The sequence below is a fragment of the Meles meles genome, chromosome 7, assembly GCF_922984935.1.
Source record: "Meles meles chromosome 7, mMelMel3.1 paternal haplotype, whole genome shotgun sequence".
NCBI lineage: Eukaryota > Metazoa > Chordata > Mammalia > Carnivora > Mustelidae > Meles > Meles meles.
Window position 1 is genome coordinate 105,781,869 of NC_060072.1, and position 17,265 is coordinate 105,799,133.

A 17,265-nucleotide genomic window follows, 5' to 3' on the forward strand; every position below is an offset into this window, starting at 1 on the left:
CCGAATCAGAGAGTTTGCCCTGAGGTTTAGGGTGCTCATGACCTCATCTTGTCTGTCAGGAGCGTGTGTGTGGCCTGTGCGGGAATTTTGATGGCATCCAGAACAATGACTTCACCAGCAGCAGCCTCCAGGTGGAAGAGGACCCCGTGGACTTTGGAAATTCCTGGAAAGTGAACCCGCAGTGTGCCGACACCAGCAAAGTATGTCTGGGCTCTCCGCATGGCCTGGACCCCAGAGGCCTGCTTCCCAGAACGTCACCCCTCCCCCAGTACTCTCATGGGGGCTGGAGGGGTGGGGTAAGGTGTGGGGCGGTATGAATGGCTGGGGTAGCAGGGCTGGCCAGGAGGGACTCTGGGATCCTTCTGGGTTGATGGTTGGGGGTCTCTCTGTGTCCTCTTGCCCTGCCCCCCAGGTACCCCTGGACTCGTCTCCTGCTGTCTGCCATAGCAACCTCATGAAGCAGGCGATGGTGGACTCCTCCTGCAGGATCCTCACCAGTGACATTTTCCAGGACTGCAACAGGCTGGTGAGGGCTGGGGGGAAATAGAGGCAAGAGAGCCCTGAGGGTTGGTCTCGTGGCTTGGGCCCTCGGAGCGTGAGCTTTGCCCTGTGGATGCGACCTTGGAGGCTTGGAAAGGACCTGTATCACGTCAGCTCTCTGGTCCCTTTCTTGGCTTCAGGCTGGGAGACAGAAAGCGTGGTGGCCGGAGTAGGAGGAGAGTGATGTCCTGCGAATCATTTCTTCTTCCGCACAAAGTGTAGCTCTTCTGGGCACCTGTCAGTGCTTCTCCTTGGACCTCGTCTTAGGGCTTGTCCCCCCATACCCCACCCCACAGGATCTTGTCTCCTGCACGAGAGCCAGGATTTCATCCTCCTGTTCCTGCTGCGTGTCCGGCCTGAGCACCCCCTGCCCTCACAAAACCCTTTAGCAGAAACTCTTCTCAGAGCCGATACTCAGGGATTTTTGAGGCCTCGTTGAGACTTGTTTCGGGTCTTTATCTCAAAGGGTGACAAGCAGTTCCCCAAAGTTGAATTCGTGTTCTGTCTCTGTATGAATGTATATACTCATGTATGCGGGTGCCTGTGTGGGTCCGTGTGTGGTTGCGTATGTACGTGCACACAGCCACGTACACACGCGCTGCTCTGTGGCACCACACGTGGGAACATCTGGCCGAATTCCTGTACTCAGCGCTCCTTCTCCTGTCCCCTGATTTGTGGTCCCTGAGGATACGGCAAAGCTGGTTTGAGGGGATCCTTGGGCATCTGAGCTGGAAGAATGCCGAGAGCCTGGCAGCCAGGGAAATCAGGATTGTTGGAATGTCTTGGGAACAATGACCCACTTAGTGTCCGGATTCATTCCTGTCACAGCTACCTTGGAGAAGGCCAGTGTGGGCAGCAGTGTTTGGGGGGAATGGGGAAGGGGGGAGGCGGTTACTGTGGCTGAGGGTAGGTGGGGGGTGGGTAGGCTTGGGAGCAGAGTCCGGGGAGCCCAGCCAGCCTGGCTGTCCAGGGAATAGCCCCACAGCACCTCAGTGAGGCAATGTAAGCAGTCTGATGCGTCTCCTCCTCCGCTTTGCTGAATGTTGGCAAAGGAGGAAGGTGACCAGCTTGGATGTCTTTGTTTTGTGTAGAAACACGCAAATATCCATGAGGTTGGGAGTGGGTTATGGGAATGGCTGGCTGGCTGAGCAGGTACATGGAAAGATGGTTCAAGGAGAATGTTCTGAAAAATTCTAAGGCACATTACATTCTAGGAAAGGCCAGCAGCACTCCTGTATCCAACTCTGCTTATTGGAGTCCAGATTAGAACCTGGGAATTATGCCTCTGTACCCACTCCCTGTTCGGGCCCCTGACCAGCATGTCTCCTTCCAGCCAGAGGCCCCATTGCCCGACTCTGACGCCCAGAACATTCTCTCTCAGACCAAGAGCCCGAGTTCCTAAGTTCTGCCCAGGCCGAGGCCCACCCCAAGGTTCCCTTGCAGGTGGACCCTGAGCCATACCTGGACGTTTGCATCTACGACTCCTGCTCCTGCGAGTCCATTGGGGACTGCGCCTGCTTCTGTGACACCATTGCTGCCTACGCCCATGTGTGTGCCCAGCACGGCAAGGTGGTGGCCTGGAGGACAGCCACATTGTGTCGTGAGTCCTGATGTCCCTCATGGTCTCGGACACCCACCCTCCCCCCTCATGAGTCTAGACCTCAAAGTGGGGTGCAGGAGGACTCCTTCGTGGGAGAGAAGACAGAGCTCCCATATGGGGACCGGTGGCCGAGGACTGAAGGGAGTTAGGACATCGACGTGAGTGAGGAGGGACAGGGGAGAGCGACTAAAGACATTAATATCTAGAGAAATTCCAGAAGAGGGAGAAGATGGAGCAGTGATGAAGAGAAGAGGGAAGTCAATATATTAATCACATTCAGTATCTTTTAATTAGATGCTAACGTGAGTGAGCAACGCATACATTTCTATAGAGTCTTCCTCGGGTGTGGGCAGCTGATTTTTTTTTTAATATATTTTTTATTTATTTGACAGAGAGAAATCACAACTAGGCAGAGAGGCAGGCAGAGAGAGAGGGGGGAAGCAGGCTCCCTGCAGAGCAGAGAGCCCGATGTGGGGCTTGATCCCAGGACGCTGGGATCATGACCTGAGCCGAAGGCAGAGACTTTAACCCACTGAGCCACCCAGGCGCCCCCAGCTGATTGTTTTTATATGGAAAACTGATTGAGAACGTTTGGTTCCTGGTTGGGTGCTTTATTTATCTTTTTAAAGATTCTTTAATTCTTTTTAAAGAATTTATTTATTTGACAGAAGGAGAGCGAGCACGAGTAGGGGGAAGGAGGGAGAAGGAGAAGCAGACTCCGCTCTGAGCTGGGAGCCCAATGCAGGACTCAATCCCAGGACCCTGGGACATTATTTTAGCCCAAAGCAGATGCTTAACCAATTGAGCCACCCAGGCACCCCTGATTAGGTGCTTAAAACATCAACAGCCTCAAATATTGGTGACTGCCCTGGCTGCTTAGTTCCCCACCATCACCATCGCCTCCCCCAGGGTCATGGCCTCCATGGGTCTTGCCACCGTCTCTTTGGGGGACTTGGGTGCAGGCCTGGCTTCTCGGGTTGCACAGACTGGTCGTGTTCTGTTTCCACAGCCCAGAATTGCGAGGAGAGGAACCTCCACGAGAATGGGTATGAGTGCGAGTGGCGTTATAACAGCTGTGCCCCTGCCTGTCCCATCACGTGCCAGCACCCCGAGCCGCTGGCGTGCCCCGTGCAGTGTGTCGAAGGCTGCCATGCACACTGCCCGGCAGGTAAGGCACCACCCCGTGGTCGGGACTGGCGGGAGGCTGGGCTGGGCTCTCAGGAAGGGTGCTTCCCCGGTATTCCTCTTCGGCCCCGCCCAGCGCTGCCCTGTCCCCGTCCCTGACACCCTGGGCTCTGCTTCTAGGTGCCCTTTCATCCAAGCCAGGCCAGCCATGGTTTTGTCAGGCTGAGCTCCTGCGTGGGGCTTGTGCACCCCTATTTATAGGCTTTTCACCGAGAGCATGTTCTGAGAGAATGTTCCGCAAGGATGGGAAAGTTCTGCTGCAGTGTGGCTGCTGTGTCTGAAAAGCTGAATTTTCAGTTTTGCTTAGTGTCAGCTCACATTTTAAGTTAACGAGTGGCCTGTGGTAACTACCTTAGGGGTAGCACAGATGTGGAGTAATCAGCTGTATTCTTTGCTGGCGTGAAATGACCGTTGGAGAGAAGATTTCATTTGTCTTGAGGCTTGGGTGTGGTGAGAGAGGTGGAAGGAATGCCCCTTCCTGGTCTGGCAGAGAGATGAATCAAGGCCCAAAGAAGGAAAGTTCCTCCCCCGGAGGTGAGATGTCCCTTGAGGGAGGAAGGCAGAGCTAGCCTCCGGGACTGAGTCTTCCTTGTGTGAAAGGTGAGAGTTTCGGCTGCTAACGAGGGATGTGTCATGCAGGGAAAATCCTAGATGAGCTTTTGCAGACCTGCATCGACCCTGAAGACTGTCCCGTGTGTGAGGTGGCTGGTCGTCGCTTGGCCCCGGGAAAGAAGATCACCTTGAACCCTGATGACCCTGAGCTCTGCCAGATTTGGTAACACAGACCCCCTGGTGTTGGAAGGAAAGGGTCTTACCGTCTCCTCTGGGTCCTGCTCAGGGGCAGATGTGTGGGGACGAGCCCTGCTATGTGAACTGAGAGCTTGAATGCTGAGTTTATTTTGTTTCGAGAGTCTGCTTCTCTTTCTTTAAGGACAGACCCCATTGCTTTCCAAGAAAACACCTCTAAAGAGGCTGGGGTTTTGGGCCTCTTCTCACTTAAGAAAGAAGGTGGTCTCTTATTGCTCCTGGAGGTCACATCTAGCCCAAACACAGGTGCCTCCAGGAGTCAAATTTTTTTTTACTCAGAGCCCCAACTGCTCCGTGTGACATAGACCCCTTGGGGACACAGCCAAGGTCCCCGGATGAGGCTTTCGTGTTTGGGAGGGAAGACACTCATCACAGCACCCCCGGCTCCCACTCGGATTGCCTCTGAGCACTGGCCTTTGTGGAAGTGAGGAGGAGTCCTCAGGGCGGGCTCTGAGCTTTCTGAGCTCTGCTCCCAAGCTGGGAACATGTATTTAGATCTCGAGGTGTTTAATACCACACCCTGACCCTGATGGAGCCTTATGGGAACTTGAACTCGAGAACTTAAATTTTCTGGGGAAGGCCTGTGGCCACAGCTGCCAGAATCAGACCCCACCACCGCCATCTGTACAAACAAGGGGGAACACTGCCTGGGGTAAATTTTCTAGCAGACACAGGAAAGTCTGTCACTCATGCATTGTTAACCAAGGACTGAAGCAATAAATCGTGTGGGCCACAGGGAAGTAGGAATGAACTTCCTGGTGAGATCCTGCCGGCCTACCTTCCCCATGTTGACACAGAGGCTGTAAGGAATAAAAAGGGGGTGAACCCAACACTGGCTTGAGGTTCTGAGCCACACAGGCATGAGAGCTTAGAGCCCTCTCCCAACCACCTCCTGCTGGCCTGTGGGGAGGGGCAGCTACCAGGGAGCAGACTGTGGCATCATGCCGCTGTGGATAGTAATTCCAAAGCAGGCTGGGGACATCGCCTAGGAGGCAAGCCACGGGGACCCTTCTCAGGGCTCAGGGCACTGTGGCCTCTCAACTTTACTGTGGGTGCTGAAGGCAAGTTGCTTCGAAGGCAGAGTGTACAAGTAGGAGAAGGTCTCTGTGGGTCTGTGGGTCTCTCTCATAGGGCAACTTGGTTTTCACCTGCGGTCTGGCATACTTTGCCCTTTCTAGGACACTGGTGAGGAGTGACCAGAAGGGATTGGAAACTTGGCCTGGTAGTGCCGGAATTTATGTGAGGGCAAAGGTTCTGCCACAGGCTTGGGGTATGTGCTTAGGGCTGGGTGCAGGGCCTAGGTGCTCCTTGGCACATGGCAGGTGCTCACCATGTGGTTGTTGGATGAATGAAAAATGAGCCAGTGTCTTTCCCCCTAATATCTAGACCTTCCTGAATACAATTTCCATCTTTATTCTGGGATAAAGTTGGGATTTTAAATCTTTGTTCATCTTCCAAAAATGTTTTCACTCCACCTTTTCCTGTTTTTCTTAAGGCACAATGTATTAAACATGGTACAAAATTTATTCAGCTTAAATTCTGGTACAATAAATATCGTAAAGCATTTGTCTTCAATAGGACATTCACATGCCTTGGCCAGCATCAACATTTTAGGGCGGTATTTGTTTTTGGAGACCCTTGCAAGAGAGTTTGAATTACAATTAAATATTTATCCTGCTAGAGGTGTAGGTTGAAAAGACATTGACTTTGAATGGCTGCGAGGATGGCCTAGAAGCAAGAAGGGTTCTTTCTTGGGTGCTACAAGGGGTTAAAGCTTTGGCTTCTAGAATAAAGGGAGGCCTTTGCCGTACGTGCAAATATGTGCACAGGTGCTGTTTGGGGACCTTTGCTGAAAAATGTTGGGTCACTTGGGTGGGGAGTGGTCCATGGGAACTCAGCTCAGGTAGGCCAGGCGGGTTGTTCTACGGGAAGGCTTGGAAGGGTTCTAGATAAGGTTGAGAAGTGCCCAGAGGTTCTCCCTGAGCCATATCTGGTCTTCTCTCTCTCCTGCAGTCACTGTGAGGGCGTCAACCTCACCTGTGAGGCCTGCATGGAGCCTGGAGGCCCTGTGGCACCCCCCACGGAAGGCCCCATTGGCTCTACCACCCCGTATGTGGAGGACACCCCCGAGCCGCCCCTCCACGACTTCTACTGCAGCCGGCTTCTGGACCTGGTTTTCCTGCTAGACGGCTCCTCCAAGCTGTCTGAGGGCGAGTTCCAAGTGCTGAAGGTCTTCGTGGTGGACATGATGGAGCGTCTGCACATCTCCCAGAAGCGCATCCGCGTGGCCGTGGTGGAGTACCACGACGGCTCCCATGCCTACCTCGAGCTCCAGGACCGGAAGCGGCCCTCAGAGCTGCGGCGCATCGCCAGCCAGGTGAGGTACGTGGGCAGCGAGGTGGCCTCCACCAGCGAGGTCCTCAAGTACACGCTGTACCAGATCTTCGGCAAGATCGACCGCCCTGAAGCGTCCCGCATCGCCCTGCTCCTCACAGCCAGCCAGGAGCCCCCGAAGCTGGCCCGCAATTTGGTCCGCTACGTGCAGGGCCTGAAGAAGAAGAAAGTCATCGTGATCCCTGTGGGCATCGGGCCCCACATCAGCCTCAAGCAGATCCGCAACATCGAGAAGCAGGCCCCCGAGAACAAGGCCTTTGTGCTCAGTGGTGTGGACGAGCTGGAGCAGCGGAGGGACGAGATTATCAGCTACCTGTGTGACCTGGCCCCCGAAGCACCCGGCCCTACCCAGCGGCCCCCTGTGTTGCCGGTCACTGTGGGTCCGGAGCTCTTGGGGGTCCCATCGTCTGGACCCAGCAGGAACTCCATGGTTCTGGATGTGGTATTCATCCTGGAAGGCTCAGACAAAATTGGAGAGGCCAACTTCAACAAGAGCAGGGACTTCATGGAGGAGGTGATCCGGCGGATGGACGTGAGCCAGGATGGCGTCCATGTCACTGTGCTGCAGTACTCCTACGCCGTGGCCGTGGAGTACACCTTCAGCGAGACCCAGTCCAAGGGTGAGGTCCTGCAGCACGTGCGGGAGATCCGATTCCGGGGCGGCAACAGGACCAACACCGGGCTGGCCCTGCAGTACCTGTCTGAGCACAGCTTCTCCGTCAGCGAGGGGGACCGGGAGCAGGTCCCTAACCTGGTCTACATGGTCACGGGAAACCCCGCCTCTGATGAGATCAAGCGGATGCCTGGAGACATCCAGGTGGTGCCCATCGGAGTGGGCCCTCATGCCGACCCACAGGAGCTGGAGAGGATTAGCTGGCCCAGTGCCCCCATCCTCATCCAGGACTTTGAGAGGCTCCCCCGAGAGGCCCCTGATTTGGCCCTGCAGAGGTGCTGCTCTGGAGAGGGGCCGCAGCCCCCAATCCCGGCCCCCAGCCCAGGTAGGCGGGCACCTTGCCCTCTGCGAGGGCTGCCGAGGGCGGGCGGAGCCACAAATCTTGGGTTCTGACCCTGCTTTCTTGCTCTGTGCCTTCAGTCAAACCCTGGCCTGTAGAGTGCCTTGTTTCCTCACCTCCCAGCCAGAGGGATGCATCAGTGATCCTTTTGCGGGGGTGGAGGGGCATCTTTTCTTACTGCTTGTGCTTGTAAATTCAAAGGTTACACGAGGCTGTTGTTACAATGTAAACAATGTCAAGGATACAAAGTGAAAAATACAAGTCTTGCTTTATCATCCCCACCCAGCCCACTCCTTGCTTTGGAGGTAACCTATTACACGTGGTGACTCTCAGCTTTGACCACGTGGGACGGATAAAAACACTCCTAGTAGCTGGTGATCTTTGGGGCAAGACCAGGAAGTTAGTGACAGGTTGGAGCCTCAGATTCTGGAGCCAGACTGCCTTAGTTTGAAATTCAACTCTTGCCACTTACCAGCTGGCTAATTTGGAACAACTTATTGTTGGTAATAATTTTGGGGTGGCTTTGAGCAATTACCTCTGTGTAATACTCTGCTCATGTGTAAAATGGAGATAACAACAGTGCTTGTAAAATGCTTAGAACGGTACCCAGCACATAGCCAACAGCTCAAAACCTGATTGCCACCAGAGCTATGTGATCGCCTTCTTAACTGATGCTAATGTCTAATTGGATCCCAGTTCTGAAGCATAAGAGTGTTCAAGACATTTTTTGGGGTGTTTGAGACTATCCCAGAACCATTAACTTCTTTTTTTTCCCCCAAAGAGCGTTATTGTTTTTTTCTAATTGAAGTGTAATTAACACACATTGTTATGTTAGTTTCAAGTGTACCACATAGTGATTCAACAATTCTAGACATTTCTCAGTGCTCATCACGATAAGTGTGCTTTTAATCCCCTGAGAGCACACAAGCTTGTCCCCCAGCCCTCGGCGGCACTCTGTCTCCTTTAGCCATCCATCTCCCTGCTGTGCTGCTCTGGTATTTTGCTCAGTTCTAGAAGAGTTGCAGCCTCCAGTTACTGAGGGAGCTGATGTCTCTTGCTTTCATCTCTAGGCATATAAAGTGCCTTTGGGTGGACTCAGAGTCTTTCCAGTGTGTCCAGACCTGGGGCACTCATGGGCTCCTCTTGCTCCTCCCTGGCCAGTGTTCCCACTATGCGGGACCAGCAGAGACACTCTCCCCTTCGTGGTGCCGCGCGGCCGGCAGCATCCCGCTCACGCTTGGATGTGCTGGGTGCCACGGGGGGCCTGGTGCCAGCCCCCCTGCTGGCCCCTGTGTGCTCCCACTCTGCTCTCTTGGCAGACTGCAGCCAGCCCCTGGACGTGGTCCTCCTCCTGGACGGTTCCTCCAGCTTTCCCGCTTCTTACTTCGAGGAGATGAAGAGTTTTGCCAAGGCTTTCATTTCTAGAGCTAATATAGGTGAGTGGTGCCCCGGGTGCTGCATCCTGGGGGGCCCCGCCTGACCCAGAGTGTGATTCCCATGTTGTCTTTCCCGCCAGGGCCCCAGCTCATACAGGTCTCAGTGCTGCAGTATGGGAGCACCACCACCGCCGCCGTGCCATGGAACGTGGCCTACGAGAAAGTCCATCTCCTGAGCCACGTGGACCTCATGCAGCGGGAAGGAGGCCTCAGCCACATCGGTAACCTGCCACGGTGGCCGGGAACTCCATCCAGTCTTAACTCCTGGCATCTGGGACTGAGTGACCTTGGCCGGTCCCTTGGCTCGTTGGGCTAGTTTCCTTTCCCGGAAAGCGTGCAGGCCTTGCTGCTCTTCCCGATCTCCGTGTGTGTTTCCCTGCCTCTGAATCGTTCCGTTCTGACCACCTAAGGATCTGCCATGAGATGGGCTGCCTGATGTGCCTGCAGTCGGGACTGACTTGGCGTGGTCTGTTTTCCACTGGCAGGGGGTGCTTTGGACTATGCTGTGCGGTACATCACCTCTGAAGTGCATGGTGCCCGGCCCGGAGCCTCAAAGGCGGTGGTCATTGTTGTCACCGATGTCTCCGCAGATTCGGTGGAGGCTGCAGCCGACGCTGCCACATCCAACCGTAAGTGTCCGGTGTTTGATGCTGAGACTCTCCTGGACCCCTACAGCACTGAGAGTGGGCCCCGGGGTGGGGGTGCTTGTGGGTGGCCTGGATGGTTGTGGGTGCTACAGAGCCACCCATGGCCTGGTTTCAAACAGCAGGAAGTGGCCCAATCCCCGTGTTACTTGGAAACCCGACAGTAATAAACACTTATCTGTCCTTCGTTGATCTGCCTGCTTTCTGCTCTGACCTGTAATTTCTCCATGCCCTGTGAGTCCAGGGCTGGGTCAGACTGCCACACCTTTCCTTTCTGAGGTGGTGTCCTTGCTCTGTCCCCACTCTCACCGCGTCTGAGGCCAGAATGACTCATTATGGGGCCGTGGGAACCATCAACCCTAACAGGCATGGGCGGGGTGCTGGTCGGACAAGAGAAAGGGTGCAGCTTCAGGAAAGGGACAGGCGTGGGCATGACCCAGCCTTGGTGCCCCATGCGAACCTGTGGTGTCAGTGGCCATGGAACGTGAGCCAGGGCAGGTGGCATTGTGCCCAGGGAAGCCCGGGTGAGTGGAATCACGTTAAGTCCTCAATTTGCTTATTTTCCTGTCATCTGTGCATGGTGCACAAAATAGGAGGCCATCTAATGTTTGTTGAACAAATGAAGGGGAGTTTATGAAATTGATTATTTTAGGGAAAAGAACCCTAAAAGGAAAAGGATATACATTTGGGTGATACAATGAGCTGATAAGAACTGATAAGGAAAAGTTGCTGGTAGAAAATCAGCTCTAACCTTAAGCCAACTGCAAGTACCTAGAACTTTCTGGAGAACTGAATCGGGGAATTTCAGGATAGAGACAACACTTCTCTAGTATCATGAATCTGAAGAAAGACTGCGTCTGGGAGAAAAAGACGTGCTCTAGGGAAAGTCATTTAACTGTTCAGAGCCTCAGTTTCTCTTCAGTCAATGGGCACGTACATACTCTGGGCTCAGGCCTATGACATTTTCTTGTCTCTTCTTACACTCACGCCCTGGCTGGTCTCATTCAGTGTCACGGATATAAATCCATTCATACACCGCTGACCTCAATATTCCTGTCTCCTGTCTGGATCTCTTGCCTCGACTCCACCTTGATGTCCTAAAGAGAAACTCATCATAAATCAAATTCACATCTGAATCTCCTTTGACAGGTTTTCCCATCTTAGACAATGGCAGCTCTGTCCTTCCAGCTGCTCAGACCAAAACCTCAGCATCTGTGATTCCTCCTTCTCTCTGAGACCCCTGTCTGATCCATCTACAAGCTACAGCTCTGCCTTCAGAGCAGATTGAGAATCCCACCCCGCCATACCACGCCCACCACTGCCACCCCTGTCTTCCACCTGAACTGTTGTAAGAGCTTTCTGATGGAACCCCAGCTGCCGCCCTTGCCCCCTGCAGTTTATCATCAGCACAGCAGCCATAGTGACCCTTTAAAAATGGGTCAGCCCAGGGGCGCTTGGGTGGCTCAGTCGGTTAAGGGCCCGACTTTTGATTTCGGCACAGGTCAAGATCTCAGGGTTGTGGGGTGGAGCTCCATGTCTGGCGCCATGCTCAGTGCAGATTCTGCTTGAGATTCTCTCTCTCCCTCTCCTGCCCCTCCCCCCTCTAAAATAAACAAATCTTGAAAAAAGTTGGTCAGCCCATGTCACTCCTCAGCTCCATAGTCTTGGCTGGCTTCTCATTTCATTCAGAGAACATGTTACATCCTTATGTGTTGTATGAAGCTTTGCATGGTCTGTGCCTCACCCCCTCTCTTACTTGCTCTGCTCCCGCCGCCCCGGAATGTGCACTCATACTATTGCTCCGGCCCTTGTGCTCACTGTTCTCTCTGCTTGGGATATCCTCCAAACTCCTTCAGTCCTATTTCAGGTCCCTGGTCTCTTCACTAAATGCTTCTCCAGCCACCTTGGGAGAAACAGTAATTCCCACTCCTACCCCTGGGCACTCCCATCCTCATATCCCATTTTGTTTTTCTCCTAAGCTCTCGTACATATCTGAAACATGGGGCACTTACTTATTTTTGGGTCTGGTGTCTGTCTCTGCCCAGTGTGAGGTCCATAAAGACAGGGATTTCATCTGCTCAGCTCAATGTGTCCCCATTGCTTAGAATCATGCCTGACAGGGGCACCTGGGTGGCTCAGTGGGTTAAGCCTCTGCCTTAGGCTCAGGTCATGATCTCAGAGTCCTGGGATCGAGGCCCATGTCGGGCTGTCTGCTTAGCAGGGAGCCTGCTTCCCCCCTTCTCTCTCTCTGCCTGCCTCTCTGCCTACTTGTGATCTCTCTCTGTCAAATAAACAAATAAAAATCTTTAAAAAAAAAAAAAAAGAATCATGCCTGACAGAGTGGCATCATTAATGTCGGTTGACTGACTGAATGTCTTGTTCCCAGGGTCAGTTTATGTGACCCGTCTGGAAAACACGAGGCTCTGTACAGATGTTGGGTACAGCTGTCCATTGGGGTCCCAGCTGACCAAAGCAGATTGATACAGACCCGTTCTCGTTCCTCTGCTAACCCCAGGAGTGACTGTGTTTCCCATTGGAATTGGGGATCGGTATGATGAGGCCCAGCTGAGGAGGTTGGCAGGCCCAAACGCTGGCTCCAATGTGCTGAGGCTCCAGCGAATCGAAGACCTTTCCACCATGGCCACCCTGGGAAATTCTTTCTTCTACAAGCTGTGCTCTGGTGAGTCTCCTCATGTCTTTCTTACCCCCTCATAACACAAAAACAAAACCCATTCTAGAGACCTGAGGTTGGCCAGGCACGGGCTCTGGCCTTGATGAAGACTGTTACATAGACCGGGACCTTTAAGTCCCTCCTCATGGAAAGTTCATATGACAAACACCCAAGGGGCTACCAGAAAGTTCTCTGGGTATAGCCCTTCTCCCATCCTAACTGTCCATCAAGACTTCAGCAGAGACAGCCCGTGCTTACTAGTGCAGAGTGATCTTAGACAAAGAAGTGTAAGACAAAAGCAGGGAAGCCCAGCATCCCACACACCATGGTCTTTTTCCCCACTCCCTATATTTACCCTCAGCATGCGTATACAGGGCCTTAGAGAAATAGCAGCATAAAATCTAATATTAAAGTACCATAGTTTATACTGACTTAGATTTTTTTTTCCCATATGTGATTTTTTTTTTGCCTGTTTTTAATTATTTCCCTAAAGTAGCTAGCTGTGAGTCTAGCTGTGAAATCTTCTCCCCTATGCTCCCTACTTCACTCCTACTGGCTCACTATACCAACAGCAGCCAACTTCTCTCACTTAATGTTGGACAGGCTGAAGTAAAACCTGCCCCACAATTCATCCTTCTCTTTCCCTCTATTGACCAGGTTAACATGGGTTTTCTGATACAAAGATGAGCATGTGTGTGGGACTTAATAAAAATGTGTGGAAAACCAATAATGTGAAAAAGAGATACTTGCCTACTACAGAGTTATTGCCCTCTCCTGCTGGAAGATACCTCTCCTGGCAGGACTCTTAAAGATCTCTTTCAGATTTGGGAGGATCTTGCCTCATTTCCTCCCTTTTTCCCTCACTAGGCCCTGATCTACATATGAAATGGGAAAAGGAGATACTGACCAAGAGAGGCTTCATGCACTGTAGGGATTTCTGTGTTCTTGATATCGTTAGCACCATAATTATTAAGAACCACAAAGCATGTAGGAGAAAACCGCAGGCCACCCGGTGGACCAGCATCCCATGGTTAAACCCACTAAATCCTTTGCAGAGTGACGTCCACTTCATGGACGAGCCCAGGACGAGCAGACATCGTGAATGACTTGGAACTTCTGCATAATGGGTGGAAATTCAGATCTTATTTGTGTCTGTTTCAGGGTTCATTAGAGTTTGCGTGGATGAGGATGGGAACGAGAAGAGGGTGAGTTCTCAGCTGACTGAAAGAAAGATCAGGAATGAGTATTTCGGGTGCTTTTTTCCCCTTGTTCCTCTTTCTATCTTGGTTCTGTTCTCCCTCTTATCATTATGTCCTGCTTGTTTGGTTGGGGAGGGGGTTCCACCTGTAAATCTTGTGTTCTGCATCTTTGCTGCTTGGGCCCATGTCCATGTCCTAGTCTCTGTGTCCTCAGAGACGGTCAGTTGCCCAGTTGATGGGCTTAGGGCTGGACTGGCTCAGCCTATGCCTTCCTGAATCTGCTTCTTCTGCAGCCTGGAGACGTCTGGACCTTGCCAGACCAGTGCCACACAGTGACTTGCCTGCCAGATGGCCAGACCTTGCTGAAGAGTCATCGGGTCAACTGTGACCGGGGGCCGAGACCCTCATGCCCCAACGGCCAGCCCCCTCTCAGGGTAGAGGAGACCTGTGGCTGCCGCTGGACCTGCCCTTGTAAGTCCGTTGCTTCACCAGCCTGGACGGTGTTATAAGGGCTGTGCTTTTAGCATGGCTGTGCAGAAATGTAGACCAGAAGCCCTTTCCCTCCTCATTACATGCAGTGTGAGCCCGTCACCCATGTTGCCTCCCCCTTGTGTCCTTTGGACGTGTTTTCATTCAGTCCCAGGGATCACTGTTCTCCTTCTGTATCTTTGAAAAGCACTTCCCCGGATCAGGCATAACCAGAAGGAAGAAATGATTTTCTGAGATCAGTGTTCAGCCTGGCTGTTTGCAAGTCAGCCTCTAGGAGTCTTTGCCGGAGAAGTATAGCAGTGAGAGTGACGCCCTCAGAAAACTTTCTGCTCACACCTAGAGCTGTATGGGAGCTGGGTGCTATGGTACATCATCACAGTGGCCTGGCGCAAGAGGAGGACATAGTCAGCTCCATCTCCGGCAGACCGGTGGAGGACATTCATCCACGGCGATGGGTTAGCGCTCTGCCTTATGGTTGGGAGAAATGGTTGCATTTGGCGGTACCCACTCTGTGTAATTACTATGTTGAACAGACACAACCGGTGGGATAAAAGCAAAACTGTATGTTATACCCCACCCTCCCTTGAAAATTTGTTTAGTGAGTGAAATGATCTCCCGGGACTGGTTGAGAATGCTACCAGACCTCATGTCACTTCTGTTTATTTGTAAACAGTTCTATGGTTCCTTTACGTTATAGAACAAACTCTCAACTTGGTAATTAGGTGCCCCCTCCCGTGTAAGAATCAGAACCTAAAACTTGAATTAGAGTTAAAACAGCTCCCTAATCCCAGTTTGGGCTGCCTGCCCCCAGGACAGGGGCGTGTCCTGCTTGTGGGATGCAACCCCATCTCTGGGAGGGGCCTCTGGAAAGTCCTTTTCATAAGGCTCAGGTGTCTCCTTTGTCCCTAGTTGGGGTGTGAGGCTCACAACGCAACAGGAGCTTCGAGCAAACAAATTTCTTAAATTCAGTCCCTCAATACCCCTCTGGACTCCTTTTAAACCCTTGGCTTTTTTTTTTTTTTTTTTAAATTCTTTATGTTCTCTTTTGTCAGTAGTGGTAAAACTTGATTTACGCTCTTTTTTTTTTTTTAGGGATTAAAAATTTTAAATTAAAGCCATTTAAAATAGACACATTTAAAACTTTTTATTTTGATTAATTTCAGACTTACAAAAAAAAAAAGTTTGCACAGACGGGACAAAGAATTCCTGTATATACTTACCCAGATTGTAGTATTGTACATGGTCACAGTGTAATGATCATGGTCAGGAATTAACCTCTGTAAAATATATCCATAAAAGTCTTGGTTTTTGTCAGTTGTCCCACTGATGTCCTTTGTTTGGTTGCAGGATTCAACCCAGAATCACACATACCATTAGGTTGTCATATCTCTGAGGTCTCCTTAAATCTGTAGCAGATCCTTAGTATTTCTTTGATATTTGTGACCTTACCCTTTTTTGAGAAGTTCTGGCTAGTAATTTCGTAGAATGTCCCTCAATCTGAGTTAGAGCCAGGTTATTCATGTCGGCAAGAATACCCCAGAAGACATTGTATCTTTTTTGGTTTATCAAGAGGAGGCACATGGTATTGATTTGCTTCGTTCCAGGTGATATTAAGTTTGATCACTTGGTTGAGGTGGTATTTACCAGATTTTCCACTGTAAAGTCACTGTTTTCCTCCTTGGAATTAATAATGATCATGTACAGAGACATTTTGGAATTATGGAAATATGCTTTTACCCACTGAGTTTACCATGCATAGGTGATCCTTACCTGACACAGTTATTATTGTAGTATTTGCCAAATAGGGATTTTTGATTTCCATCATTCCTTCCACATTTACTAGTTGGAATTCTACTGAAAGGAAGAACTTCTCCTTCTCTGTCATTTATTAATTCAATTCATTATTTGTCAATATGGACTCATTGGCTCTTATTTTATTCTGGGGGTAGGATCAATTCCTAGCATTATTTATTTTCTTCATCAGGGTCCCAGATTTGGCTACTGGGAGTACTTTCTTTTGGGACTCACATCCTTTTGACATCCCCAGCTGCTTCTCTCACACTGCGAAGGGCCTGGCTGTCATTATCCACAGTATATTTCTGTGTTGACTTAATCCCAGAATACACATAAAGTCGTTGCAGAATTGCTAACCAAAACAAATCTACTAACTAGCGTAGGATACTCTCACCCAATTCTTTTTGTCTTTTGTCTTTGAGTATAGTCCGTTTTCCCCCAAAAGTTATTTAGGTGAGTTTCTCCCCTTCCTACAGTTATGTTACTCATGACCATGAGTTTAATTTGCTTCTGTTTGTTCCGTTTTGGGTTTCCCTCATCCCCGTCCTTGCTGATTTTATTCATATGTTTGTTTTCAATGTGTGAATTACTAATGCGGGTCCAACTGTGAGGATGTACAGAGAGGTTAACTCAGATGTCACCCACGGCTCCCTTTCCTCTGTCCTTTCTGCTCACTTCCACCCACGTTCACGCAGGCACCAATCTCATTCATGCCAGGTTTATCCTTCTTCACAAACGAGCTTCGCCTTTTTGCTTAAAAGCATAGCCCGCAAATCCTCTCTATGAGCTCAAAGACCGCAGCGCAGCAGGGACAGGAGAGGATCACAGAAGTGGAGTAATTTATCCCAGATCACAGTACAGTCACGGGGTGGGAGCTGAATTCAATCCTGGGTTTATCTGGCTTGCAAGTACCCACTTGTCTGTAACATTTCATGTGACGGTGGGCAGAGCCGCTCTCACTGACCTACCGCACGGGAGCTAACACTGTTTCTTTGCCTGTGACTTGTTACATCCTGATGGAGCTGGGGCTGATCTCCTTAAGGCTGGACGTTCCCCACAGCTGGAGTCTTGGGGACACTTGTAGCGTGGGTGTTGGCGGCCCAATGGCGTTCGGTACTGCCGCTTGGAAGAGACCGTGTGCTTCAGGATGCAGGAGATTTTGAGTGGAAGAGCTCCTGGCAGGCTGCTCAGCTCTGACAGCTGGTGCATCCAGCCCCTTCCTTTGTTGGTGGCCATGCTGCTTGACTTGTAGGCCACTCGTGTGGGTGGAGGTTTCCTAGACCTTGTGTGAGTGAGTGAAGGACATGAGCGTCTTCTCGCTGACCCCCTGTGTCTGCCTCTCACTTCTCGGGCTTTTATTTAACCACTACCGTAGCTGTGGCCATGGTTCTCCAGCTTCATTTCAGTCCAAGATTAACTTTCAAATCATGCATGGCGGTGGTGCCTTCCCTGGGGGCATTTTTATGGAATGGTCTTAGGCAGATGCAAGATGA

General features: G+C 51.3%; 1 protein-coding gene across 1 annotated transcript in view; it reads left to right on the forward strand.

Annotated features, from left to right (window-relative positions):
- Positions 1 to 17,265, forward strand: part of VWF (von Willebrand factor) — a 135,935-nt gene that overhangs the window by 83,149 nt on the left and 35,521 nt on the right. Inside the window, exons 23-34 of the mRNA XM_046011417.1 lie at positions 60 to 200; positions 413 to 526; positions 1,984 to 2,140; positions 3,150 to 3,308; positions 3,965 to 4,100; positions 6,146 to 7,524; positions 8,859 to 8,975; positions 9,056 to 9,196; positions 9,461 to 9,604; positions 12,135 to 12,299; positions 13,452 to 13,495; positions 13,783 to 13,960. Of these exons, the coding sequence (XP_045867373.1) occupies positions 60 to 200; positions 413 to 526; positions 1,984 to 2,140; positions 3,150 to 3,308; positions 3,965 to 4,100; positions 6,146 to 7,524; positions 8,859 to 8,975; positions 9,056 to 9,196; positions 9,461 to 9,604; positions 12,135 to 12,299; positions 13,452 to 13,495; positions 13,783 to 13,960 (2,875 nt within the window). The remainder of the gene's footprint in view (positions 1 to 59; positions 201 to 412; positions 527 to 1,983; positions 2,141 to 3,149; positions 3,309 to 3,964; positions 4,101 to 6,145; positions 7,525 to 8,858; positions 8,976 to 9,055; positions 9,197 to 9,460; positions 9,605 to 12,134; positions 12,300 to 13,451; positions 13,496 to 13,782; positions 13,961 to 17,265) is intronic.